This window comes from Cyanistes caeruleus, chromosome 14, assembly GCF_971803275.1.
Source record: "Cyanistes caeruleus chromosome 14, bCyaCae1.hap1.1, whole genome shotgun sequence".
In the NCBI taxonomy this organism is placed as follows: Eukaryota; Metazoa; Chordata; class Aves; order Passeriformes; family Paridae; genus Cyanistes; species Cyanistes caeruleus.
In genome coordinates, this window is record NC_141714.1 from 5,405,671 (window position 1) to 5,433,249 (window position 27,579).

The 27,579-nt window shown below is 48.4% G+C and overlaps 1 protein-coding gene and 1 long non-coding RNA gene across 3 annotated transcripts; one reads left to right on the forward strand and one right to left on the reverse strand.

Moving 5' to 3' along the window:
* LOC111929359 (uncharacterized) lies at positions 1-7,220 on the forward strand. Its single transcript, XR_002864679.2, has 2 exons — positions 1-802; positions 1,918-7,220. It is a non-coding gene; the product is annotated as an uncharacterized LOC111929359 (long non-coding RNA).
* Positions 5,767-27,579, reverse strand: IL13RA2 (interleukin 13 receptor subunit alpha 2). Of its 2 annotated transcripts, XM_023926909.2 has the most exons (11): positions 27,333-27,579; positions 20,109-20,278; positions 18,246-18,373; positions 15,368-15,522; positions 13,185-13,338; positions 12,576-12,696; positions 10,636-10,820; positions 9,529-9,686; positions 7,749-7,893; positions 7,019-7,121; positions 5,767-6,107 (listed from the first exon to the last, which is right to left on the reverse strand). In XM_023926909.2, the coding sequence occupies exons 3-11, from the start codon at positions 18,322-18,324 to the stop codon at positions 6,065-6,067; spliced, it is 1,143 nt and encodes a 380-aa protein (XP_023782677.2). In that variant the 5' UTR covers positions 18,325-18,373; positions 20,109-20,278; positions 27,333-27,579; the 3' UTR covers positions 5,767-6,064. The 2 variants fall into 2 exon arrangements, with proteins under 2 accessions (XP_023782677.2, XP_023782678.2); XM_023926910.2 differs by lacking the exon at positions 20,109-20,278 and having other exon boundaries at positions 27,333-27,576.

Sequence of the window (27,579 nt, forward strand, 5' to 3'; positions counted from 1 at the left end):
GACTGTGTGTTTGGCCTGAGCAGCAGCCCTGGTGGCAGCATGATGTGGGGACACATGGCCAGGCAGGGCCCGTTATGAGAAGAGAGCAGAAACCTTGGCTTTTTCCACCTAGCAGCCAAAGATGGGGAGAGAGAGGAGCTATTTAAGCTAGAGGAGGGAACAGATATACAGAAAAGGTGGAAATAATGTAGGAATTAAAGCAGGTTTCTAACAGCTGGGGTCTTCAAGGTCTGGGACTGCACTTCCTGATGAGGCAACAGTAACAGCAACTGAAATGCTCATTGAGGGCTCAGCTCTTGCGTTCACACAGGAATCTATCCCATGGGTGCAGCAGGAGGGCCCAGGTTGGCCCATTTGTCCTCAGCCTCTGGTTTGGCAGAGCTCAGGCACCAAGCCAGCCATCTGTACAGCAGCACCGCCCCAGAGACACGTCCCAAAGTGTGGGAGGAACAAACATCCCCAAGAGAGAACACTATTTTTGGGCTACGGTCCTTCCAAGTCCTAGCAAAGCCATGAAAAATGCTACAATTTTGGAGGAAGGCAGGAGAGGCCATGCCAAGTCAGTGCATCTCCCACACGTGGGACAACATGAAGTCAAGGCATGGCAAAGGCTGCGTGTTCCCAGCCCTGAGCCAGCCCCAGTTCTATGAAGCAATATTTCACTTGCGTTCTCAGGAGCATCCAGAATCAGCCAGCCTGGCTGCATGCAGGCACGTAAGAGTCCTTTGTGTTATACAACAGCATTTTCACTGCCATTCACTGTTACTGGAGATTGTCTGCTCAGGACAGCAACAACATTGAGGTAATGTCCTTTTGGGCTGCCTTCAGCTGGTGTGGTTGAGCAAACGCTGGTGAGAAGCTTTCAGGGCTGAGCCTGCTTTGTGCTTGCACTGTCTGACTTCTTAAAAACACTTCTCTTTGTTGCTGCAGCCAGGAACTTCATGCTTTTTCTTCAGTTGAGTAAATTGTGCTGTTGGCCTTTTAAGCTCTCAGTTGTTAAAAGTGAACTTTGCTAAACCTTGCAGGCAACAAGGTTATTGTCTTCTCAGTGTGAGTGTTTCTAAATAAATTGGCATCACGGGCACAAGGTTCTGGGCAGCTACCAGCCAAGATCAATATGAGAGCCCCAAAGGTTGGGATGTATTTCCATTTCAACAGTTAAGAGCTGGAACATCATCAGATAAAAGCCAAGAACTATTCTCTTCTGGGTTTCATGCATCAGGTGGGGACCTCTTGGAACAGTGACTCTCTCAAGCTCCCAGGGCAGCCCTGGCTCTGTAGTCAGACCTGTGAGTGTCCAAAGGATGTTTGGGTACCTAGAGACAGGATGGGATCCTGTGTCTTCTGTTTCTTTTTCCTTCTCCTGTGTAAATTTTCTGTAGCCATGTCACATTACTCTCACCTACATGTTAGACCACTGCCTGCATTTGTTAAAATTTAGAGCAGCTTTACATCTGTGTGTGCTGCTGAAGTTTGTGTCTCCTGCAGGACAGCTGTTGCTCTGGGTGGTTTAACACACTGTTGGCATCTGTTTGCTGTTTCTTGTGTTACAGGTACCCGTGCCTGGGGTACATGTGACCCACCCATGCAGGGTGGGTGGCATGGCCAGGAGCAGCCTTGCAGGGAGGCTCTAATGCCCAGGAAGATCAGGCTCTGCATGCTTGTTTGCTATGCATGTTTTCTCCATTACTGCATGAATTCCAGTGAAGGGTATTCTGCCACCCTTTGTTTTTAATTCACTATGATATCTAGATAACATCAAAGGAAGGTGTTCCCTGGTTTGTAAAAAACCCCCATAATATTAAGTACTTTTTTTTCCCAAATGAAAATAACTCCTGCGGGTTGCTGGTGCTTTGGCGAGGTGGGACATCCAAGCACACCAAAGGTGTGACATGGCTTTGTCACCTCCCTTCACAGCTTCCCAGGCAAGGAAACAAAACCCATCACTTGTGGATGATCGCTGATGGCCATGGCTCAGATCCCCTCACTGCCACTGCAGGAACCTTCCGCACCTCCCGTCAAAGGCTGGGCAGTGAAACCTCATTTGGCATCTCAGAGAAGTCAGAGGTGCTGTGCAGGCTGTCCTCAGTGTCTGAGATGAGTGCATGCACCACGGGGATCACAGCAGCACTGCCAGGTGCTCACCCAGCCTCCCAGCTCAAGGAAGCACCCACACTCAGCTCTCCCTGGACTGAGACCCACTTAAACACTGACATTGTTTCCTGGGCAGACCCATCGAGAAAGGAAATATAAAAGCCGTGTTTAATATTTTTAAATTGCTTTCCCTTTTTTTTTTTTTTTAATGCATCTGATGTTGTGAGACTTGCTGAAATGGGATTTAATTTCCTGAATGTAGCAGTCCCATGTTGTGTCTGGATGCAGATCCACATAGGAGGCAAGCAGCCCAGAATGGCAGGGACATGAATCCTCGATTTTGGGCTAAGCCTTGTGGTGTCTGTCATTTTTCAGCTGGTTGTTTTATCTCTCTGTACTCTGGGAAGGGTATCTTGACACAGACAGTTTGCAGAGCCATTTCAGCTGTTCAGACAGCTCAGCCACAATATGTTGCCTCAAATTGTTCTGTCAAGCACATGCATCAGCTGTATTTGCTTGCCTTGAAGCTGTGAAAACCAGAGACCCTCCTGAGAAAATTTAGCTTCTACATAGAAATAAAGAGGTTGACAATGCTCTCAAATGAACAAATGCCACACAAGGCAGTGAGCTGCAAACCTGCCATGGCCTGTGAAGCTCTTTGGATTTTGGATTGTATCATTAGCTACTGCAGTCCCAAAGCCTTGACATCTAGAAGCTGCAGCCAGAAGGGCTGTGCTGTCCTTCCAAGAGCTGGGCACTGCCTGGAGCTGCCATGGCTCAGGGATGGGTGCTGAGATCCACGGGGGCCCAGGGTGCCAGAGTGAGGCAGGGACACACAGCAGGGCACAGTCAAACCTCCAGTCAGGGCTGATGGGATCTTTCTGTGGCTGCTCATGGGGGAGGGCAGTGGCAGGGGCTGGTTTTGGCTGGCACATGCCCTGGGGGACACAGATCTGGTCAGTGTAGCAGCACTGGGCCGTGGTCATGATGCCAAGAGGCACAAGGTGATGTTGCCCCTCAGTCTCACCAGAGCCAACGATGGAGCAAAGCTGTGACACGTCTCTGCTTCACAGTACAGAAAGAACAAGACTTCTTTTTCTTAATGTGACAGAGATATTATCCCCTCTATTTAATTTTCGTGCACTAAATACCAAATTCTGGCGGCACCGATGCTGCACCTGCTTTCCATGTCCTCTGCATCCAAGCACAGATGCTGACACCCAGTGGCCATGGGATTTCTAGCGCCTGCACAAGATGGAAAATTTCAGCAGAGATGCCTCAGCTGGTAAGATACAACACCCACCTTTTCATTTCCTCAAGTGCACAAGGAGTAAAGAGCTCCTGAGAGATCACAGAGTGGGTAAGTCTGGAAGGGAACACTGGAACTCATCTTGTTCAAACCCCTCTCAAGCAGGGTCCCCGAGGGCGCTTTAGTCATGATTGTGTCCAGGCAGCCTTTGAGTGTCTCCAGAGGAGACTCCACAACATCTCTGGGCAGCCTGTTCCAGTGCTCTCTCTCCCTTGCAGTGGAGTTCCTCCTCATATTCAGGTGGAAATTCCTATGTTCCAAGATTCCAGCCTTGCTTTGTGTCTTGCAGCCACTGGCAAGTTATAGTGGTTGAAACACTTGTACTGAGAGGCCACTCAGAAAAATTAAAAAATATGAGGATGGATATGTTTTTCAAATTATTCTCTTGCTGGCAGCTTGAAAATATACCTCAGTGAGAGAAGAAGGGTGATTTTTGAGTTCAGGGACCTTGGCTTTCGTCTTCCCTGTTTTGCTGCTTCCCAAAAGCAGTTAGAATATGACAGACTAAATGGATTTTGCATTTCCCTGCAGCATGCACTGGATCATGCTTTTGTATGTGTGACAAGTATTGACATTCTCTAGAGAGAAAAAAGCTGTGTAAGAAAAGTTGGATTTATTCTTCAACAAATGGCTCTAAGACTTTATCAGTGAAAGACAGAAAGAAGGCTCTAAACTCATGGGTATGCAAAGACAAAGACATGTCTCACCAAACATGTGGAGCTTAGTTGGTAAAAATACGTGGAACCCAGACATGAACTGGGAACAATAAGAGCAGAGGAGGGATTTTAAAAGTGCTTTACTAAAAATATTCATTATGGACTACAGAAAATGAATTAAAACACTCTAATGAGACTACTGTGTGAAAGAAATACATTGGTGTAATTCTAAAAACATGGGATAAAAAAGCCACTAGTGAAATTCTAGTGAGGTTCAGGATGTTAGGAAGGCGAGTGGCCGTCTATTAGGGCTGAATTTTGCAAATGCTTCAGATGTGATACTGTGAGAAAGCAGGTGTTCTGCTGCTGCTGCACTGAGGATCCTGTGCAGGGGGGAGTTTGGGGAGGAGGGAGCCCTGCACAGGGGCCAAGCCCAGCTTTCCTCACCTAAATGCTCCTGTAAAGCTGCAGCGTACAGATACCATAAGTAGATGTACTTAATTTATCACTCTGTTACTAGGCAGGTTTCTAGGCAGGCTTCAGCCTAACTTTTATATTTTGTGGTTACTGAAATAGCTCTGATCTTTTTTTGGGGTGAGTTCTAGCTGTGGAGGTACAACAGCCTGCCCTACTTTTTCCCTTGGGGACATTCACAATGCACTCACGTGTTTTTAGTAGACATTTTAACTGTTGGAGAGTCTGGCAGAACATCAGAGGCCTGAAAATCCATGCCCAGTGCATGGTCACTGGGTATTTTTCAAAGTAAAGCCATCCCATGGTGGCTGCCCAGGAGACAGTAGAGACAGTGGTTGCGTCTCAGCAGAATTACAACAACCATGAAACTTCTTTTCTGCTTCAGTCTGTGCTTCAGTCAGTTCTTTCCTCCTTAGGTTCCTCCCCAAATGACATTGGGCTGTTGCCCATTTAGCAGTGGAAGCAGCTGATAGTGATTGAACAATTTTGCAGTTGGATGTGTGAGACAGCACTTGCTGCATTGTTTCTGATTGGATTAGTATGGCTCTTTACATGGCTGATTGACACAAACTAGATCTTCTCTCTGAGCTTCCACTGCTCATTAGAAATTCCCACTTTGAATAAATACTCCTTCAAGAAAACTCATTTTCAGGATTGTTCTGATGAAATGAAACCACACTAAACCCCTGTGTTTTCCTTGGTTAGTTCTTCAAGCTAAAAGAACCCAGAATGGGCTTGGAAAAGAATAACTCAGCCAGTGACACTTCTAAATTTTTTTTTCTATCATCATCATAGAGAATGATTCCTAAAAAATCAGTCAGCAATTTCCTCACCTGACTACACGTGGTATTGAGGAACATCAGGTTGAATTCTGCTGCCAATGTCTACTTCCTAGAGAAATTCCCATATCACATTTGCTGGAGTGACCCTCACTTCTCTGAATCATCTGTCCTTTGCAGTAGCTGTGGTCAGGCTTCTTTATAGCAAAAGTTTCTCTCAAGGCCTCTCCACCTGAGCTTTTCAGCAGATAAGACATATCAGCTGATGAAATAAATAGCTCAGCTGGGCATTTGGGAACAGGGGAGACTTGGTGAGAGTAAGGTGGGGCACAGGGGCTGGATAGAAGTGTTTGCATGCACACACATTGTGTGTGAGGTGCTGCCCTTCACTGTGTGTGTCCTGCTGACAGATTTCTGGAGTCCTTACAGAAGAAAAAACCCAAACAAGCCCACAGAACAACGTGGTTATCTTTATTCATGAAAGTTTCCACTGCCTCTTTTTTCTCCCTTGTCCTGTTACCAGAAACACCTTGCTTCAGAGTCAGTTTGGATCTCTTCTGGTTTTCCTGCAGTCATTTTAAGCCCCTCCAGTTTTCGAAGCCCGTTAAGGACTGGGATTGCAACACCTGCCTTCACAAGTGGCAGCAGGCAGGGAAGGCCCAGCTGGGCTGCAGTAAGCTCAGGGCTCCTTGGCTGGTTTGGGATGGTGTTCCATGAGCAGCCACCGAACACAAGCAGTGCAGCAGGCAGAGTTAGCATCCCACAGATGCATGCAATGGCTTTCCTGCCGGGGATCTGAAAGGGACACAGACTGTTACTCCCAGCGCTGAGAGGGCTGAGGACATGCTCCAGCATCCCTGTCAGACATTGCCACATCCCAGAGGCAATGCAGGAAGCATTTGCTTTCCACAGATTTCTCTACTAGCATCTGTGTTTTGTTCGAATTTCACAAACCAAAACATTTGGAAGGTGGGTGAAAAGCAAAGATGAAGGAGTTTGTGTTTGGGACTCCGTGCATTCGACTGCCAAACAGGTGTCAGCTCGTCTCTGGGGACCACACCAGGGTATTTCTAGAGACAGTTCTCCCTCATGAGTGATGCCTTAAAAGGCATGTTAGAAAAGCTTCCTGCTTGCTTATGCTACATAGCCACCAGGAAAAGAAAGCAGGTGTCAGTTGTGGGGGATCAGTTCTCTCCAAGTGACCCCTCACACCTGAAGAAATTATCATCAGTAAAAAATTCATCCACTCATCTGCTTTCCCCTCGTGCCATCACTGGCATGAATGTAAACAGCTGTGAGTGCCAAAGGAATGAGGATTTATCCCATTAAAATGGTGCTGCTTTAACACAGCTAGGACAAATCTCTGCTCTTAAGTGGTTTGGGGCATGATAATAGCTTTATTTATGCTGCTGTGCATGCAAGTAACTTCTGCATTTAACAGAAGCAGTCTGAGCTCTTATGAGCAGTATTTGAGTCTCTGCAGTGAGTTTATGGGTTGCTGTAGGGGTATTTCATATCAGAAACAGACACACTCAAGAAAGTTGTTTACTGAAAATGAACTATTGTTTGGTGTCCAATCTTAAAGCACCTATTAATATTTGGCCCTTAGACATCTAATGCGATGTTTCAGTTACAACTGTAGTTATAAATAGTTACAGACATCAACAAAAAAGCACATTGCTTGGACAGGCTACCTTGGTGCTTACCTTTTCTTGTACTGGCCAATCAACATAAATATTATGAGGCTAACTGACAAAGTCAGGATGACTGGAATGAGGATAAATAGCTTCTTGTCCTCTTTTGTGGACACTGCGAAGATAAATGGCAGGAAAGAAGAAAATGTTAGAACAGATTAAATTACCGCCTACAAAGCTTGGGCTCAGGTGCAAACTCATCTTGTCCACATTACCCTACATGTTTTTGTTTATTTGTCACAGGTATATGTTACTGGGTGGGGTCACATCGTCCTCCAGGGTATTACACCTCCAGCATGTGCCTCTCTCACTGCTATGTGCCTCTCCCCTGCCTTCTGCAGCTTGCAGCAGAGCCAGTGCACACAGGACAGCCCAGGAGAGCCTGCAGGGCTCAAAGGAGCTCATCTGTGGTGCAGGAGAGCCAGGAGGATGCCCTGTGGAGACACTGCAAGTACCCCGTGCCCTCTCTTGCCCAGCAGTCTCTGCTCCGTGCCAGCTGTCCCCGTGCAGCAGGGAAAGGTGCTGCTGCAGAAGCAGGAATATTTTGGGGCTCACCTGCTAAGTGCACTGGAGATGAAAGCTGTAGGAACAGCTGTGCTGGAGCAGGCTGAAGGTGAATGAAGCCAGCACCCCACCTCCAGTGCTGGACACCAGCAGATCCCCAGGGCAGCCATCAGCACTTGCACCCAAACAGGTTTTAGAAAGGTTATAAAAGAAACACCATTTTCTTTGAGTTCCATACCAGAGAAACAATCCTGCGTCCATTCACTCCAAAAGCCTTGGTCAGCACAAAAAATGTTTGTTCTGCCCCTGACACGAACACATGAAACGTGGCTTTGATTTGCTCTGGAAATTGTTAAAGCAGTTTCCATTTGAGTCGACACAAACTGAGAAACAAAACAGAAAGAAGAAATATCAAGGAATTACGTGCCACCAACAGGATCTGTTTGGTGTAGCCTGATGTTGCTGCACACTGTCCAGGCTCTGTAAACCTTTGGATTATCTTTTGGCAGTTTTGAATGATTTCACAATAGTTTTGTACAAGCTAATGCAAATAACATGTCTATGAAGACAAATCTACTGAAAATACCTTCTGGAGGTGTCATCACGTATGTTGCAGTTTATGCATATTAATTTCTGGAATCTTTCTTTTAATTACCTAAGAAAACTCATGAGTGGAACATGGCAATTAAAAAAGAGATGTCCCCTATGATTAATTAGTCCTTTTTGTTTTTGCCTCCAAACTGCAATTGGATAATATACTAGGAAAAAACACCACATATAAAAGATATGTTTAGACCCAGGCCACTCCTTTTGAAAGATTAGAAATACAGTTCCATTGGTCCAAGTTATGCCACCCTGTTCAGAGAAACAAACCACAGCAAGCCTTATATTTCCTCGATGGCAGTTTTCTGCGATAACAGGCAGGAGATCCAAAGAAATGCTCTCTTGGAGGCTCCTGCCAGGCTCTGTTCCTGCCAGAGCAGAGCTGTGGCTGGAGGTCAGGGCTTGAGGAGGAACTCGTGCGGAGCCGCAGCCGCTCGGGGCCGGTGCCCGGGGATCTCAGCCCTGCTGCAGCCTGTGCCCCCGGCCAGGGCTCCGACCCTTCCCTGACCCTTCCCCAGCCCTTCCCTGACCTTCCCCAGCCCTTCCCCAGCCCTTCCCCGACCTTCCCCAGCCCTTCCCAGTCCTTCCCCGACCTTCCCCGACCTTCCCCGACCTTCCCCGACCTTCCCCAGCCCTTCCCCAGCCCTTCCCCGACCTTCCCCGACCTTCCCCAGCCCTTCCCCGACCTTCCCCGACCTTCCCCGACCTTCCCCAGCCCTTCCCCGACCTTCCCCGACCTTCCCCGACCTTCCCCGACCTTCCCCAGCCCTTCCCCGACCTTCCCCGACCTTCCCCGACCTTCCCCAGCCCTTCCTCAGCCCTTCCCCAGCCCTTCCCCAGCCCTTCCCCAGCCCTTCCCATCCCTTCCCCAACCTTCCCCAGCCCTTCCCTGACCCTTCCCCAACCTTCCCCAGCCCTTCCCCGACCTTCCCCAGCCCTTTCCCGAACCTTCCCCAGCCCTTCCCCATCCCTTCCCCAGCCCTTCCCAGCCCTTCCCAGCCCTTCCCCATCCCTTCCCCATCCCTTCCCCAGCCCTTCCCCAGCCCTTCCCCATCCCTTCCCCATCCCTTCCCCAGCCCTTCCCAGCCCTTCCCAGCCCTTCCCCGGCCCTTCCCAGCCCTTCCCCAGCCCTTCCCCATCCCTTCCCCAGCCCTTCCCCAGCCCTTCCCCATCCCTTCCCCAGCCCTTCCCAGCCCTTCCCAGCCCTTCCCAGCCCTTCCCCATCCCTTCCCAGACCTTCCCCAGCCCTTCCCAGCCCTTCCCCATCCCTTCCCCATCCCTTCCCCGACCTTCCCCAGCCCTTCCCAGCCCTTCCCAGCCCTTCCCAGCCCTTCCCCATCCCTTCCCCAGCCCTTCCCCATCCCTTCCCAGCCCTTCCCCTCCCCTCCCCTCCCCTCCCCGGGTGCTGTCCCTACCGCCCAGGCAGCCGCGGCTCCCCCCGCATCTTCAGCCACCTGCACCTCGTACTCCAGGCAGTGCGGTGGCATTCGCCCGCCCGGGGGGCTCCAGGCCACCAGGAGCTCCTCTGCTGCAGACACGGACACCACCAGCTGCTCCGGGGCTGAGGGCTTTGCTGCGAGGGGAAAGCAAAGAGAGAAGCTCAGGAGGGTGGCTCGGACAGCTCCTGGTGGAAAGGCTCCGGCTGGTCTCGGCCAGCCCCCGTCCCTTCTCCCCTGAGCCGCGGGGCTGGAGGAGCGAGATGTCAGCGAGTCCGCAGGGTGGGATGTTCATTGTACCCTGACACCCGGGCGGGTCCTGGCCCTGGGCTGGGGTTTGGAAGCTCGGTGGGGTGAGCTCTGTGCCCCCAGGGCTCCCCGTGCTGTGACAGCCTCGGTCCCTGCAGTGCCACCCCCACGCCCCTGCAGCCACAGAGCTCCGTGTTCCATGCTCAGAGCCGCACAGGCAGCGCCTGGCAGCACTAATTGAATTCAGAAATCCTGCTCCTTAGCCCAGTGGCTTAGCTGGACAGGTGGCTATTTGTCCTGGCTCGTAGGCAAATGCACCAGCACGGTGAGTGCTCATAATGAACACCGAGTGCATGTAATGCTTGCACATCATGCCATGCTTTTTGCTCCCTTTCCCTGTCTCTCATGGGCTTGAATTCCATCTCTGCCCTGACAGACCCCATCACACCTCACACTCAGCTCACCCCAGACCTTAGCTTGGTTTGAACAGCAAAGCCCAGAGATCTCTCCTGTGTTTGCAAGGAGTGCAGCAGTTTCAATTCCAGGATTAAATGAAGATATCTCTGTGTCTGTGCTGCTAGAGCCAAAAAACCCATAGCTGCTCTGCCACATGCCCAGCAGACCATTTATGTCCCAGGTTGTCCAGCAGCACCCCCTGACCCTCCAGGGTTGTGCTGGGTGCTGTTGCTTGTCTGCAAACACTGCTGGAAACTGCAGTCCTGCTTGGCACATACCACAGCCCCTCCCCAGGGGAAAGTTATTTCATTGAGACCCCCACGCAGGACATGGGCCTGGGGCGGCCACCAGGGTCCCCTGTCGCTCCCCTGCCATCATTACCGAGGTTGTGAAGGCGAAGGGTGGTGTAGAGTGGCCGTAGCAGGGTGGCTGCTGCTGACCCATTGACACAAACGTTGAGATCCTGGTATTCTGCCTGGCTGAGGTTTTGCAGCACGCAGCCCACGTTCACGCCGTGCTCCTGGATGTAGTGATCGCACTGCACCGCCTGGCCCAGCCCCTCGTACCTAGCGGTGGGAAGGGAAACAGAAAAAGTAACCAAAGCAAATCACTACTTAGCAGGACATTTTTTATAAGATTGGACTGAAGGCTCAAGTATTGCCTATATCCCAGCCTTTGTCCAAAATACAGCGCTGTGGATCAGTCACCTGGACTCCTGCTATGGCAAAAGTGTGGAGAAGATAAAAAAACCTGATTAACACGTACAGACAGCTTCTCAGGTTGGTTTTAAGGCCGTTCTAGGCTCTCCCCAAGCCCATTCCTGGAGCACAAGAGGTGTCACTGTGTGACTGGAGCTGGGGAAAGGTCTGGCCTCTACTCATGAGGACAGTCCTGCCCCCCAGGGCCCTTCCTGCACCATCAGCCATGGAGACTGGAGTTGCAGAAAGGTCACCTCCCAAGACAAAACAAAGTGTTTTTAGGCAGTTTTTAGGCAGGTGACATGTGCCATGGATGTACTGAGTGCTGCTGAGCTGCTCTGGCTGACTGCAGGTAGTTCCCATGGCTCTCTGTGGGCACATGGAAACTCAGGATGGGAACTAGGAAGGGGTTTGCTGTTTGCTCTTAATGTGCAGCCACAACCCTGTCCCTTCTGCCTTTGGGGGCCACTCCCCAAAGCTGAGCTGCTGGCTGTACCCTGGAAATACTGACTTGGTGTTTCATACTATCTTTTAAGGCTCCTGCTGCTTTGTGCCCTCAAGGCAGGGCTGAATTTGGCCCCTGTGCTCCAGACCTAATAAAAGTCTCCCTGCATAGCACATTATGTTTGGGGGAAAAACATGTTCTAGTACTATAAAAATTTGCTCACAGGGATCAAAGGATGCTGTGGTGTCCACCCAATCTTGTGATAAAATGGGACCCAGATCCAAATGCCTGGCAATTAAATCAAGGTTGGATTTTTTTTTGGTGTTTGTTTTCTATTTTGGCATGAATCATGCATTTCCATGGTTTCCTTCAAGCAGATCTTTGCACTTAGCAAAATGATTTTGAGCTGGTGTTTCTCTTTGAAGACTATTTCCAAGAACTACATGGAACCTCTTTAAAATGTGTCTATGCTTTTCTCCACACAGCCCAGTGGCACAAAATCCAGTCTAAGTCATCCTTTCCATAACATCATGGGAAGCACAAATATGGTATTTAATTTGTCCCAAACCACTAATTCTAGCTATGTTTATCCTGCAGAACCGAATTTAGGCACCAGTTTAAAAGAAACAGGTGAAAAATATGTATTATTATTACCTTGTGGCAGAATGTTTGCTTGTATGAGATGTGCTGAGGCTATGAAAATATATTTGAACACTAAAACTCTGAGTTGCTGAGAAGCTCCATTCTGTGTCTAGGGTTCACTGAGCTTGGTAGCCTCATGCTAAATCCTGTCCAGTTGAGATATATGCACTGTGATCACAGGAAATGTGCAGCCAGAACTATCCAGGTGTGTTCAGAAAAAAAATAAAAACAAACCCAAGTCTTTATGGTGGACAACATGCAGAGAACATCATCTGGGGATGAGTAAAGAGAAGGGAGGAAGTGAGAAGACATTTCCTGGCAAAGATCAGCATGGGCCTGATTTTAAGAAAGTAAGAAAGGATTAGGTGTTTTCTTGCTAGAAGCCATGTGTTGCTTGGGATATTATTTTGGCTCATTCTGGGTGAATTGGACAATAGCACTGCCAGCTATAAAAGCATATTTACTGTGGCATTTTTGTACTCTGAGTGGTTCACTTGATTGCTGCCTGGATGTTTTCCTATTTTGCTGTTACATACCAATAATACAGCCCATAATGTACCCCATGAGGTGTGAGGAGACCTGGCTCCCAGGTACACTTCAGGTATTCCCAGTCATGATAGATGCAGTGGAAGTTCTGGACCTCTGATTCAAGTTTTCCTGTCAAATGAGAAGGAAATAACCACTATTTAACAGTGAACCGGTAAGACGCAGCAAAAATACAGATTTATGCCTCTGAATAACCATGTGCTGCAATTGAAAGATAGAAAATGAAAAGAAAGGAGAAAGAAAGGGAAAAGAAAGGAAAAGGCAGCCAGTCAGCATTATTAGTTTTACTGCCAAGTGCTCTTTTTCTCATAAAAGCCAGTCCATCCTAGAGCAGAAAGATGCTTAACTGACTTTTTCATTCAGCAGTGGAGCTCTTGCAGGGCAGCTGAGCAGAGCTTGGACATGGGCAGAGGGACACAAGCCCCAGTTATCCAGCAACCCCAACCACAGCCTTTGATGGCAGAGCTGCTCCAGTGTCTTAAACATCAGCAAGCCCTGCAATAACTTATCCAACCAGGAACCCCCAAGCCAGCACTGGTTCATGCAACAGGCTCATGCAAAGCACAAAACTGCACCAGGTACCCCAGACTGCTCCTGACCTTGTGGTGGGATCTGAAAGGTTGCATAGATCCAGTCACTCTGCACCTCCACATCATCTGTACACCCTCCTTTGAGCAGTGTCTGCACCCTCACTTCAGCAGTCCTGCTGAGGTCAAATCCAACTCTGAATTTTAGCTTCCTAGTAAAAATAACCTGGTTGAAAGACAGACTTTTTAAGCACCTCTTTTGTCACTAAGTGGGCTGCAGAATTAGGTACCCTTGCTCTCGCTCCAGCTGCAAAGCCTCGTTGGTGTGCTCTATTGTCTCTTCATATTTCTGTTCTGCCTCACTTGCCCAGTGCTCCTCCAGCATTAATTTTCACCCAGCCCTGCTGGCTGTGAGTCCCTTCACCCCACAGGACACAGCAAGGACGAGGCACAGCAGGCTGATTAATGGGACCCCCAGCAGCAAGGAGCACTGAGGATGACCTGAGGAGGATTCCACCACAAATCCACATAAAAGGCATTTTTTTAAATAATCAGAAACGGAACAATGAGTCTTGTATGGTTGCTGTGGGAAGCACAAGCACCCCCTGAAAGGGTGGACCAGCAGCCAGGCACTGCAGCATGGGCTCACCCACCACTGTGTACCACCCGCCTTGGCCTTTGGGGGGACTTTCTGAGCACCCCCTTCAAAGGTTTTTCTATTTATTTTTTTTCTTCAGACTTACTCCCCTTCACTTTATGCAAGGAAAATTAATTTGACAAGGTTTACAACAAATGATGAGACAAAGTGTTGTGTTAGCCCATGTAGGACAGAGGTAATGTGCCATAAAATGCATCCGTGTGGTGCAGTGGGAGCAGCAATGGCACAGCCCACAGTCAGGCTGGCCTCAGCACTCCCCAGGTGACAGAGCTGTGTTGATCCAGCTATTTCTAACAGATATCAATGATGTTTGCTTCTGATGATGTCCAAAGGATTTTCCTCAGCCTCATTTTTCCTCAGTTCTTCATGACCTTAACTGAGGTCAGGATTTTGGCAAGGTGTCAGAGGTGATTTTGCTCTAGTCTGTACATCTGCCTCATATGAAAAACTTTTGTTACTCATGATTTCAGGAATTCTGGTGTGGTTTTTGAAACTGCTTATGTTTTTCTTTGAAATTGCAGTTAAAATCATCCTGGAGGAATCTGCACAACTGAGATCGTGAGGTGTGTCATGACCAACATCAGGTTCAAGATGTTCCCTTTGCCCTTGCAATCACAACCTGTGGCTGAAACTGGATTTTCCCCCTCTGCAGGCTCCTCTGTGGGATGGCTGGGCTGAACCTCATTTCTGTGGGGGCTGAGCACAGCCTGGCAGCCCCAGCTTTGCTGCCTCAGGTAGGTGCAGCAGGTGAGCTGGGCTGCCCAGCACTGCCAGCCTGACTGATTGCTCCTCTCTCTTCCCGTTCTCTTGAGCTGGCAAGCCCTCTAGCTCTCCTGCCTTAGAAATGTGCAAAAAAAATCCCTTTTTCTTTCAGGATTTCAATCTGTATTTTTGGTTGTTGAGGGACATCCTCAGCATATTTTTCATGTGTTCCTCAGTACTTTGTGCCAACCAAACAGCCCCCACTGCTGGGTTTCTCCTCTCCCCACTCCATTTACCTTCCTAAACCCTGCAGCAGCTTTCATCTTCTAAGCACTCACAGAATACATTCCAACAACCCTTCCTGTGCTGTGCCTGCTACTGCCCTGCTACACATCAGTGAGAGATGACTGACAATTTTATCAAAGACCCGAGTCAGAGTCAACCATATCTAAAAGAGAGAATCAAATGGTAATCAGGAACACAATTCTGGATAGAGGGAATTTTAGAGTGTTAGGATAATTAATGAAATTTAACTTTTGTTCACCACTCTGCATCCCTAAGGATCCGTTGTTTCAGTTCAAGCCCCATAAAGACGCTTTAGAAAAATGTAATTTTTTTTTTTTCTTTTACAATGAGGAATGTTATTGAATTATTTTGGGCAGCAACCACCCAAAAGCAAAAGCCCTGTGACAGAAAGAACCCCTTCCCTGGCTGCTGCTGCTATTACATTTCAGAACACATTCCAGTTCAAACCACTGAAACAGTCTGGTTTTTAATGGAAAACTGGAATGGCTTCGGTTCCACTCCTCCTTGAACTGCAGACATAAATGTGTGCAGGAAGTAAAGGCAGAACAATAGCTGTGGTTTGGGAGGATTAATTCATGCTTTGCCCTACCTTCCAGTCTCTATCTCCAGTGTTGCGATATTCGAACTTGTATTTCACCGTGCATTCGTTGAAGGTTTGCTCGCGGGGCGGAGGCTTCCACTCGACATCCAGAGCGCCCAGGAGGCCGGGGTCAGAGATCCGAAGGTCTCGTGGGGGAGAAACCACTTTAAAAAGCAAAGCAGAGGGTAAAACAGTGTCAAAGTGAAGGAAACAAACCAAAGCAGCGATGAAATTGTTGATTTGAGTTGTGGAAATGCAGCTGCTGGGTGTGAAGTGTTTCATGCTTTAATGCCCTCTCCTCAACAAACACACACCAGCTCTGCTCCTGCCCACCCCCAAAAACAGCTTTTGCTGGTGCTCAGAGAAAGCACTCAAGGATCATTGAAAAGGCACACAGAATGCCACTTTTTGACACTCTTTTCCAAGATGTTTTAAGCAAAACTGCTGTCTTGGAATGACCTTTCGTGTCCTATGTTTGCTTACCTTCAACCCCTGATATTTACCCACTTTCAGGACACTTACCTCTGCAAACATTGTGTTCAGCACAAACACCAACACAGGATGACAGATCAAAGCTGTCAGGAGGATTTATATTCCTTTACCATAGCAGACACACATCACAAATATTGCTTTAAATATTCCTTTCATGTTAAAGGTATTTAGAAAAAAAACAAAACAAAACAGGGCAAAACAAAAAGGCAAAAAGCAGAGAATCAGAATAATTCTTATTTTGGACATCTATCAGCTATACAAAAATGTGCCTTTACAGTTGATCTGGCTTTTATAAAGGTATTTTAAGGTGCTGATATATGTCAATAAATAAGAAAGTATGGATGAATTTCATACTAGGACATGTCCTGAAGGTCCAGCTCTATATGGATTTGTCATTCACATGAAAAAACTGTTTGGCTGCTCAGTTTTATTAGCTGAAACAAAGCCAGTTTTTGCCAACATCTAAGGTAATTTTTTTTACACTGTCTAGAGGTGAGATTATCCATTTGGTTTCTACATATTCATTGCATGATACACTTTATTTCACAGGAATTTGGAGCCCGTGTCCTGGCAGTGTCAGTCCAGAATTACCACCATTCTCCCTTTGAATCTGGCCTCCAGATCATTGGCTTCTCTAACACCTTTTTCATGTCTTCATCAGGATTTACACCATTTTTTTCTTTTATTCTTTTAATAAATCCATTGTGAAAGCAAACCATAGGATATTTTTCAGTGGAAGATGGTGACATAAATCCAGATTTAACGTGTTCCCTGGAAAGTTTGCAGAGTACATTGCTGGAGGATTTGTTTCTTCTACAGAAATTTTCCCAAATAAAACACACTCCAGGCATCAGTTTGAAAATCTCACTTTTGCCAATACATGAAGCTCCATGGGAGATTTTTTACTACAGTAGATGGTGAACTAGGACATGTATTTAGGAGGATACTGAACCAAGTGCTTGGGAGGCTCCTCCTCAGTGTATAAATGCTGAGCCTCACAGAAGTGCAAACAAGGAAGAAAAAGTTGCTAGCCTTTGTCATGATAAGCTGTCAAGAGAGGATTAGATTGGTCAGAACTGGACTTTCTGACTGGATAGGAGAATGCTCTGAAATTTATTTACATCGTGAGCTTGAGCAAAACAGCAATATTTTTAAAAACAGTTGTAATTGTAAACAGCAATCCTTGCAAAATAAATTTTGACTGGATTTCAGAGGGAAGAGAAAAGCTCCTCTTTGGGATGTCACTTGCATTCTGAGATTTGATTGTTTTTGAAATGCCAGCACTGCCTCTTGCAGTTTCTGATTTTCACAATAATACATTCCCAGTCTCACTCACATCACTCACACAGAACATACAGGACTAGAAATTTCACTTTATTTCATCATGCAGCCTTGAAGGAAGCTGCTCCTGGATGTTTCTTGGAAAAAGCCAAACTAACAGCTTCTCCCCGTGATGTTTGTGGTGGTGAGTCAGGTAATGCTGAGCTGGCTGTGACACAACCACAGCCCTCACAGCCACCCCTCCTGGCTCCCAGGCACGCTGCTGTCACCATCACTGCTTTGGTGACAAACCCTGCTTGTCCCCAGCTGCCAGCACTCCCTCTGTCCACCCCATGCCCTCTGCAGCAGGTGGACTTTGCAACTTTCCACCTACCTTGCCAGTGGAAAGCCAGCAGCCAGCCAGGTGTCCCCCCTTATGTCCCCCTCTATGTCTGCACTTCCCTGTGCTGCTCAGAGGGGTGGAGGTGGCACTTTTGTTTTTCAGCAGCACCAGCAGGGGCTTTGCCAGCAGCTTTCTGTGCCTGCTGGCTGGCAGGACAGGCAGTCTCACCTGAGGGGAGAATCCTGGGCAGGTTTTCACCTCTGCACCATGCACTGCTTCCATCAGGGAGGGCCAGAGCTGCTCACCACCTCTCTGGCTGCAAAGTGCCAGGTGCCAGAGGAGCCAGCAGGTGCAGTGCAGCAAAGAGGTGCTCGAGGGCTTGAAGCAAAGGGTGCTTGAAGTGCCACTGCCATGAATGATAGCCCGCAGAGCAGCATTCTCTTAGAAGCATTACTCTCCAAGTACAAATAAGCCTTGTGTTTCTTACCCCTAGCACAGTCTGTCTGTCTGGGACCATGCTCAGAAGCATTTATGAGCAGTGTTTATATTTGATAACTCTCTATCAAACAAATATATTTGCTGTGCACCAAAGGCAGTCTCCTCTCCTTTCAAATTCACTCAGAAAAACAGCCACTAAACACATCCCATCTTTAGACAATGGCTTTCAGGTTTACAAACCAGCCACTCACACAGCAATGCACACACAGAGAAGAAAAGCTCTGGCTGAAGGACAAACCCCCAAAGAGCCCAAGTGAACACGAAGCAGCGACACGAGAGCACGCTGGGCTTTACCTGTGCTGGGGGAGCAGGAGGCCAGCAGGCAGCCCCACAGCAGAGCCATGGGGAGCACGGGAAGCCTCCAGGGAGCCATGAGGTCAGGGCTGGTCAGGAGAGCTGTCCTGTGGCCCGGGTGCGAGGGGCTGTGGAGACACAGCAGAGTCCAGAGCTGCAGCACTGCCCTGTGGCCCTGCTATTCCCTCGGCAGGCTCAGCACTGACAATAAGCCTGGCTTTCCTTGTTTACCAGGGCTGATTAATCATTTCCCAGAGGACTTCTCTTTCAGACTTTTGGTGATGGCCAAGCACAACTTCATTTGAAATAGTTTCTGGCCAGCTGAGTACACTCTCCAGAAGTGTGTCAGTACTTCAATCAGCAGCCCGCTGTCTCACGTCTTCTGTGGAAGTGATTCAACCCCTGCCACAGGAAGTGCCTTGGACCAATGATATTTTTCATTTAAAAAGAATGAAAACAGAATGCCTGAGCTTTGCCTTATCCAATAAAGAGACACATCTTATACAACCATCCCCACCTTTTGCCTTTGCTGTTTCAGGCCTTGGTAGGAATGGCAGGAATGCTTGTGAGAATACTTCTTAGTTGTCATGGCAATATTTGAAGGGGACAAATTTCTATTCCTGTGCCAGTCTGCTGGGGGGAAGATGGGGACTGAGAGGGAGAGGAGCAGTTTCCAGGGAAGATGCTGCTCCTTCCTTCAGATTTCATGCTAAAGGTGGGTACAAATTACTGCCTACAGACAGCCCATGCTTCCCTATGCCAGAAAGCACATGGATTCTGACAGGGCTTTAATTTTCTTCATATAGATACAGGTGTGGGTATAGATTAGATAGAGATGGAGGATGAAGAGAGAGATATAGATTAGATATATATACAGATCTATATAAGTAGATACAGATAGAGACATTAATTTTCCTGAAACCTTGAGGCCACTGCTTGAGCTCCACTTGAGTAAGAACTTGGCAACCTCAATGTGAGCATGCAATTTATCACTGAGATCTATTCAGAGAATGAACTCACTTTATACCCACACACTTAACCCACACTCAACCCACACAAGCCTGGCTCAAGCAGGTGAAATCCCAGGTCAGACTCTGGCACAGCTGCTTCCTCCTCAGCATCCACAGCTGCCATTGCAGCAATGTGAAACTGGGGCTCTGCTAAGCGACAGAACTTCAAGTCAGAGGGATCTTTAGGAATCTGAGGACTGGAGCCAACAAAAACCCTCCATCACTGAAAGAAGTGGCTCAGGGGAGCCAGAGAAGGGGGCAGGTGGTGCTGGCCAGGGTATCTGTGTGTGTTTAAAATAAACCAGAAATTCGAGCTGGCCACACATAGCAGCAACTAAAAATACACAACGATTTTAACAGCAAATTTTCAATTTAAATTAATAACAAATCCCCCCAGCCCATCCCATAATTGTAACTATTACATCACATAAATCCATCACATAAGTATAGTTATTATATAAGTATTATTATTACAGCACTAGCAGTAATCTTTCTGTTTCATTGTGAAGCAAGAATGTGTAGGCAGAAGAAATCATGGGAATTATTTCTTTAACTTATCAAACACAGGATAAAACTAGTGTCAGTACAAACCTGGCTGTAGGCAGTGAGTCTGTTTCGGAAAGTTCTGAGGATGCAGTGACAAGGAGAGCTGCTTTACAGAGCTGGGAGAAGCAGCAGCTCTAACTCAGAGCTGGTGAGCAGCAGCATCCAAGGACTGTGTGTGCATGTTAGCGCAGAAAGCTTCTTTTCATTTCCAGTACAGTTATTTGAATATAGTCATATGATTTCACAAGGCAAGTAAAATAAACAAATGCTTCCATAGAGAGGTTTAAAGCCATCAAAGTGCTCTTACCTGTAGCTCTAAGTGTGTGGGAGCCCATCTATCCCTGGAGTGTGGGGCAGCAGCTTCATGGCTCAAAGCTTTGCATTTCACAGAAGTCTTGTGGTGTTTTTGAAGACTCCTCTCTGTTCTCCCCAGGGATCAGATGTTGCATTGCATTGGCCACACAGTCAGAGGCTTTACTAAGCACCAGAGGGAACATTGCTGGGATTTATTAGGTGCTGGTGTTAATTGTTGCTGTTACGTGCTCAAGTGAGTCAAAGGCGTGTTTGAAATATTGAAGTGATTCATTAAGATGAAAACTAAATGGCAAAATCAGTGCAGGATGTCTGCTGGAGGTGGTGATGCTCAGCTGTCCCCAGCAGCTGGCAGCCCCAGCCCCACTGCTCCCTGCAGCCCCACGCAGGGTCTCGGCCCATGTGGCTCCAGCGGGGTGTCCCAGTGTGTGTGTCACACCCCCAGTGTGAGCCACTGCAGAGCCTGCCCCGAAGCTGCTGCCTCTGGGACAAGTCCAGCCTGTCCTGGCTCCTGGGGCTCTGCAGGAAACCCAGTGAATTGTTCCTCTCCTCACCCCTCTGCTGTGGCCAGGCATTCAGCCACGAGCTCTGTACAGCCTTGCTCTTCACCTTTCACTTCATCCCTCCTTTCCTGCAAAGCCCCCCTTGCCCCAGCCTGGAGAACTCTGCAAGGGGCCAGTGCTTCAACCACACCTGGTTTACCCCAGGTGAGAAATCTGTCACCAAATACACCTTGGTGCAAAAGCATCTGATGGCTCCTGCTGATCCTCTGAGGATCATCCGAGGTCAAGGCCAGTCCTGCAGGAGTCACTGATGGCCGTGATGCCTCGTGAGCTGAAGGAACCTGGCTGCAGTGAGCCCCTCCAGGAGGGACAAGGGGATGTTTCGGGAAGAGCAGGGCTGTGCTGCTCATGCCCTGACAAGCATCAGGCTGTGGCTCAGGCTGACTCTTCCCATGGCCAAATTTAGGCATATTGAGAAAGAGTTCAGGCATACAAATGGCATGAGAAATGGCACCAGGAACTGAAGTTTCTTGTTAGGAAGAAAAGTGTCCTCCAAGCGCCTGTACAAGACTTAGGGTGTCGCTCTATGATTTAAGGCCTGAAGGAATGTGTTCCCACTTCTCAGTTGTTGCCAGTGGGAATGCTTTGGAGCAGCAAAGGCAGGATCAGGATCCTTCCCAGCTGCCAGGTGTCTTCTCCGTTTCTCCATGTGCGTGTGGGCAGACACGCAGAAATGTGTGGTGCTAACACTGTCACCTTGAGAGCCCTGTGAGTTCTGGGGGTAAGGGGATCATGGGTGGGCTGTCCCTTCATTGAAATTACACACTGCTGGCTTTTCCCTCTTACTTCCTGCAAAGGATGGGGAAAAAAGTCCCTTACTACTGGTATGTATGGCCCTACTTTCAGAGTTATGCAAGATTAGAATTTAGCATTCATGTATTCCCATTGTGTAAGCTATTTAAGCAGAAAAGGTCACACTGGACACATTGTTTGAAACAAATAAGAAACATTTGCCAGTACAGTGAAGAATGCCAGCTTCCAAATGCTAGAACTGGGTCAATTCTTGAGAAAATTAGGTTGGAAAATATGCATAGCTGGGATTTGCAACAATACACATCCTGCACACATCCAGCAGCACTGGAGCACCCGGGAAGGAGCAGAGAGTGCAGCTCCGTGCTGAGCAGTGCCCTGGTCCAGCTGCTCTGGCCATGTCCTCCCTAGGAACCACAGGTGCTTTTCCCTTCCTCTCCTTGTGTCACTGTGCTGGCACCTGCTCTCCCTGCTCTGATCCTGCCCCTGCCAGTGCTGCTGCATCCTCCAGCTGAGGGCACACTGGAGAGGATCCATGCCCGTTCCAGCAAAGCTGAGGGGAGGAACTGCCCATGGGTGGGAGAGACATCAGAGGCCCAGAGCAGAGCTCTGCACAGGCTCAGAGCTTGGCTGGTACCAACCTCACTGACTGTGGCTGTGAGCAGCGTCCCAGCAAGCTGTGGGACAGGCAGGGACAATCCCTGCCATGTGTGCTGGAACAGAGCCTCAGGGCCCCGAGGTCAGGGCAGGGACAGGCAGGTGATTTGCATATTATTAACTGTACTGTAAATGGGATTAAGTTAAAAAAAAAAAAAAAAAAATCCATCACAAGGTGACGACAAGCTCATGGCAGAAGACATAAATAAACCCAGACCAGCTCTGGCTCACCAGCAAGCCCTGCCAAAGCTCTGTGCAGTGAGTCAAGGCCAGTTGCATCAGTGCTGGCTGGGCTCAGCCCCTCCTGTGTCCCTGTGCCCACCCCTCCTTGGAGCCCCTGGCGTCAGCAGCAAAGCTCCCCTGAGCCCAGCAGCGAGAAAAGCCACAGGATTGTTCCCCCTTTCATTGTCTGCCTTCCCTGCTGCAACAGCATTTGGAAGTTGACTCGTGGGGTTTGCTCATGAATGAGATTTTTTAGGATTTGTCAGCTGGGTGACTGAGTCCTGGAGTCACTGTGTGCTCAGGAATATTTCCTCCTCCCACAGCCTGGTCAGCTCCCCGAGCCCCACAGCTGCTCTGTGGGGGCAACATCAATGAGAGCACTAAAGCCAAGGGAATGCAAGTGTGTAAAGGGACCACCATGCTGAATAAGAGATTTCAAAGAGATGAGAATCCCCTGAGCTGGGTTCCTGGACTATGACAGATATGCAGCTGCATGCAGAAATTAAAAAGCCCTTCTGTAAAAATCTGCTTCTGAGGAAATAAAGGAACAGCAGCATCATTGCTGAAATACTTCACTGCAAAATGGCAAAGCAGTTGGCAAAGATCATTAATGGGGCTAAATATAAAAAATGGGCCAAATCCTTTTGGGTTGAAATATATTTGATATATTCATGCCATTTGTGCTAAATTGGTTCTGTCAAGCAATGCATTGTAAACCTTGGTTAAAATATCAGGATGCCATATCTTACAACAAAAATAAAAGCTTTCAACTTTGCAACCTATGTGTTTAGAAGCAGCTTCCTAATCACCAAAATAAGAACTGAAAAGCTCCAGCTATAAACAGACCATTTGGTATAAAATAGCATGTTTCATTTGATCCAGAAGGATAGTTTTGAAATTGCCAGTGGCATGGAAAATGGATGATTTATAAAAGCCTATTAACTGCCTCATGTTTCAGGGAAATCAGTCTCTTTTACAGAACTTGCAATAAACAAGCTCTTTCCGAGGCGCCGGGATGAAGGACTCGGTAATTCCAAGCAGACCCGTGGCCTCCAGCACAGGGTTATGGATTGCACTGGAGAGGGGACATCACCACAAGGACAAGTGCTAGCAAAAGGAGCACAGGGCACTGGCAAGACAGAATGTTGCAAGAAAAGAAATCCCTTCTTTGCATTCATAAATTAAACACTTATGGCTATTATGGGATTTCAGGAAATGATGGAAGGAATCCAGACTCTCTAGCAATTCCCAGTGTCAATATTTATTTTTCTGGTGAGTGGAGAGCTCAGTTTTCCATATTTCTTTGCTGATGGCTCCTATCCTGACTTAGATGACATCTTGTGAAGGGACAGCAGCTGTTTGGATGTGCCTGGACCACGTGAGCCAGCAAGGCAGAGGCATGGAGCTGGCTCCTCTGAAATCTTTGCTTTCTGTAATCAGTGCTTTCAGCTCCAGAAAGACCCATCCAGCCCAAAGTCAAATGTCACACACCCCCTCTGCCTTTCAGATGACTCTGTGGAAGCCTCTCCACTGCCTATGAGGCACCCCTTACACAAATCCATCACCAGTTTCCTGCAATTCCTGATGAAATGGTTTCTATGTGCTGTGTCTGCTGCCCTGGGAGCACACCCTGACCCGAGTATCCACAACCTGCTGGCTCCTGTCTTCACACTGAGTCATCTTTGGCTCCTGGGGCAATTTCTTCTGCAGCCTGCACGTACCCTTTGCCCACACAAGGACTTGCTCTGCCTCTCCCTCTAATGCAACTGGGCTTAGGTTTAGCAGAGACCATGAGAATAATGTAGTTCTTGTCATGGCACAGTGTCAGGTTTAATAAAGAACTCAGTGACTCTGCCCTGGAACAGCAGAGCACGTAAAACTTTTGTAGGGAAGAATTACAAAGCAGGCTGAGGAATTAGACAGTGCTGACCAAAGTGCATAGCAGTGCCTGGGAATCAGCCTGCAGGAAAAGAAGGGCTCCAGGAGCTGGGGGTGTGCAGGGCAGGCTGGGGAGATGCTGGAAGGGGAATAGGAGCACAGCCCGGAATTCCAGGGCCCAAATTCTGCCATTAAATGCAGCAAGGCATTACAGAAAGAACTGAAGACACAAAGCTGGCAGAGCAACAACTGCACCAGGCCATGGATATACCCAGAGGGAGATGTAAAAGAAGGTATAAATTATCTCCAGAACAGGAATGCTCTGCCACAGCTCCCAGAAGGAGTGGGGGGGGAAAGAGCCACCGTTCCTATTCCTGCAGACAGAGCTCTGCCACGTGGCTGCTCTTGGCAGACCTGGCTGGTCCCAGCACCATCAGCACTGGCTGCAATGGGTCCTGCCAGGGGAAATGGAGTGTACAGGGAAGATCTGTGTGACCTGTCCTGAGAAAGGGACCATTTCCCTGTTGCTCCTGTTCCACCCTACCTGCAGACTCGGATCTGAGCTGCCCAGTGTCAGGGGGAGCTGCTGAACCCACGCAGGAAAGCCCAAGGCTGCTCCAGGACCACTTTCTGCTCTTCAGGCAAGAGCAGGCAGAAATAACCTTGTATTCAATGGACTGAGCCACTCTGGAGCACAGAAATTGAAGACATCCAAAGATAAATCTTTCTCACCCACACCCTCTCCCCCTGCCTGTCCTTCAGGTTGGGCAGGAGCCAACCACAGCCTCCTGGGCACCAGGCTCTGTCCTTGTGGGTGTTCACTAAGAGCTAGAAAACACTCTCCATTTTCTTCTTCCCACCAAACCCACCAGCCTGCTGAGGGGGCAGCTGAATACAATGGTTCCTCACCTGGCCCAAGGCTGCCTTAGGAAAGACTAAAATCTTTCCACCACATGGCTTTGAGCCTGGCCTCAAGACTGAGTTTACCTGGAAAGGCAGAAGTGTTGAACGGTGGTGCACTCCTGAAGCAGTCTGAGGTGCAGCTACAGAGGGCAGAGCGAGCTCCCAGGCTGGCTGCCATCCTGCTGCTGAAAACCAGAGTGTGGCACCGTGCCAGGAGCCTGCTCCTTTCCATGACAGCAGTTTTGTCACCAGAGTGAGGTGACCGATGGCAGCCAGGTGTTCAATCTCCTTCGGTGCTAAATCCTGGAGGTGCTGACACCTCTCTCCTGCCAGGGCCATGCTCAGCCTTTTTCCTGTGATGAGCACCCAGGTCTCAGCCCAGCCTCCTTCCAGCACATCCTTCTGCCAAGGCAACCACCATCTCCACTGGCCATCTGCCCTCCCTTGCACCAGTTTGATCCCAGCAGCATTTGCCCCCAAAAGTAATTACTTTTGTGGTAGAAGTAATTATCCCCAGTGGTAAGCACTTCCAATCTCATTTTCAGGTTGCTCCAGAATTAGACAGACATACAAAAAAACCAGGTTGAGAGTAGTTATTAAGGCAGAAACATTTCACATGAAATGCTGTCCTGGTAACTATGGAAAGAAGGCTGGCAGCACTCTGCAGGCTGCTCCTGGGAGTGTGGATGGGGAAGGCAACATGATGGGCAAAGCAGGGACCCTGGCAGGCAGGGATCAGCTGCCTCTGGTGGCTCTGGCACAGGCAGCAAATGGAGCCAATGCTCCGTCCAGGCCCTCTTAAAGTGAGAATTACCTCCTGGTTTCTTCTTCTCTGCCTTGTCTTTTAAAACTGATCTGTCCTCCACAAGCCTCCAAGCCCTTGGGATAAGAAAAATAAATATTCCTTTCCTTCTCCTTTAAACTCCTTGCACCAGAGAGTTTACAGAGATGTTGGCAGAGGTGTTCTGGTGCAAACATTGTGCAATGAGACTAATAAGTGAAAAAAACAGATATTCTGTACAGTTGAATGCCCTGCCCTGGGCTGCCAGGGGAACTGGCAATTCCCAGTCTCTTCAGTTTTGCTTCCTGCCTTTGTCTCCAGTGGGGCTGGAGCGTGGCTGGGCAGGGCAGGATCTGCCAGGGTGGAGCAGCCGTCACCCCACAGTCACTGCTGAAAAAGGACATCCACAGGGCTGCCAGGACAGCCAGGCACCCCGGGGAGGATGGCTGGGAGAGGTGGTCAGCCAGGGAGCCCTGGAGCACCTTGCAGCCAGAGACTAATCCTGCCAAGAGCAGGATGTGGCAGCCCCCAGAGGGATGGGCACAGGGTCAGTGCCTGAGCAGGCACATGCAGGAGAAAGGGCAAGGTCCAGGTCATCCTCACAAACTGGTCCTAGAACCTTGAGCTACAACCCTGGGCATATAAAACAGCTTTTTCCTTGGGGACAGGAGGTTTTCCTGGAGTCTGAGGGGGCAGCAGGGCTGGGTTGCTCTCCTGTGCCTTCCCTGTCCCCGATCCCAGGGAACACCAATGCAAACAGCAGCCCAATCCTTTATTGCTCACATCAGCAACTTACTGGTGTTGAAAGCTGCTTCGTGAAATGCTACAAGCACTGACAGTGAACAAACTGACAGGAAATTATTAAAAAAAAAAAAGACAGTCCAAAAATGCTGAATGGATTGTTCTTTTCAGAGGCAGATCTTTGACACCTCCCCCAGGAGAGAAGAGTTAGCCCAGAATAACTGCTTGGCTGGGACACAGCCCTTCCACGGTATCTGCTGACAGCTCTTATCAGCAAGCCAGTGCTGGATTAGAACAAGCCTAAAGGCTGTTAATTATATGAAAAGCTGTTTAAATCTTCCCATAAAATCAAAAATGTGGGCAGGTACTTAAGGAATGATCACCGGAAGAATTTCAGAGCAGCCAGAATGTGTCTTGAAAGGGATGGGACACATATGGGTGCAACAATGGTGTAAACACACACACACACACAACTGTCTGAAAATCTGCAATTTTAACATCACCCTGCACTTTGAGCAGATGCAACCAAAGCTATTTCAAGAACATAAGAACATTTTTAGTGCCACTTAAAAATAAAGAGGTGCTGGAAAACTCTTTCAAATTTATATAGAAATTATGGTATGCATAAATCCATATTCTGCACTACAACTGAACAGCTATGGAGAATTTCAAACACACACACAGACACAAAATAAAATCATAATATAAAGTAATTATAACTTACCATCACACTTTAGGATTTTCCTTGAAGCCAGGTAATGTGTTAAGACAAAATACTTATTAGCTCTTAAAAAAAAAGGAAGCTGGAAGAGTGAAATGAAAAAAACCCTCCTGCATATGTTTCTAGAGAGAGAGCTTTGATTAGCTGCATCTGACCAGGCAGCCTGGAAGTGTTCTGTGTGTAGGATGCTCGTGAAGAAATAGAGCAGGCACGGAGTGCTGCAGCTGTCCAGCCCCACATCCCCAGGCAG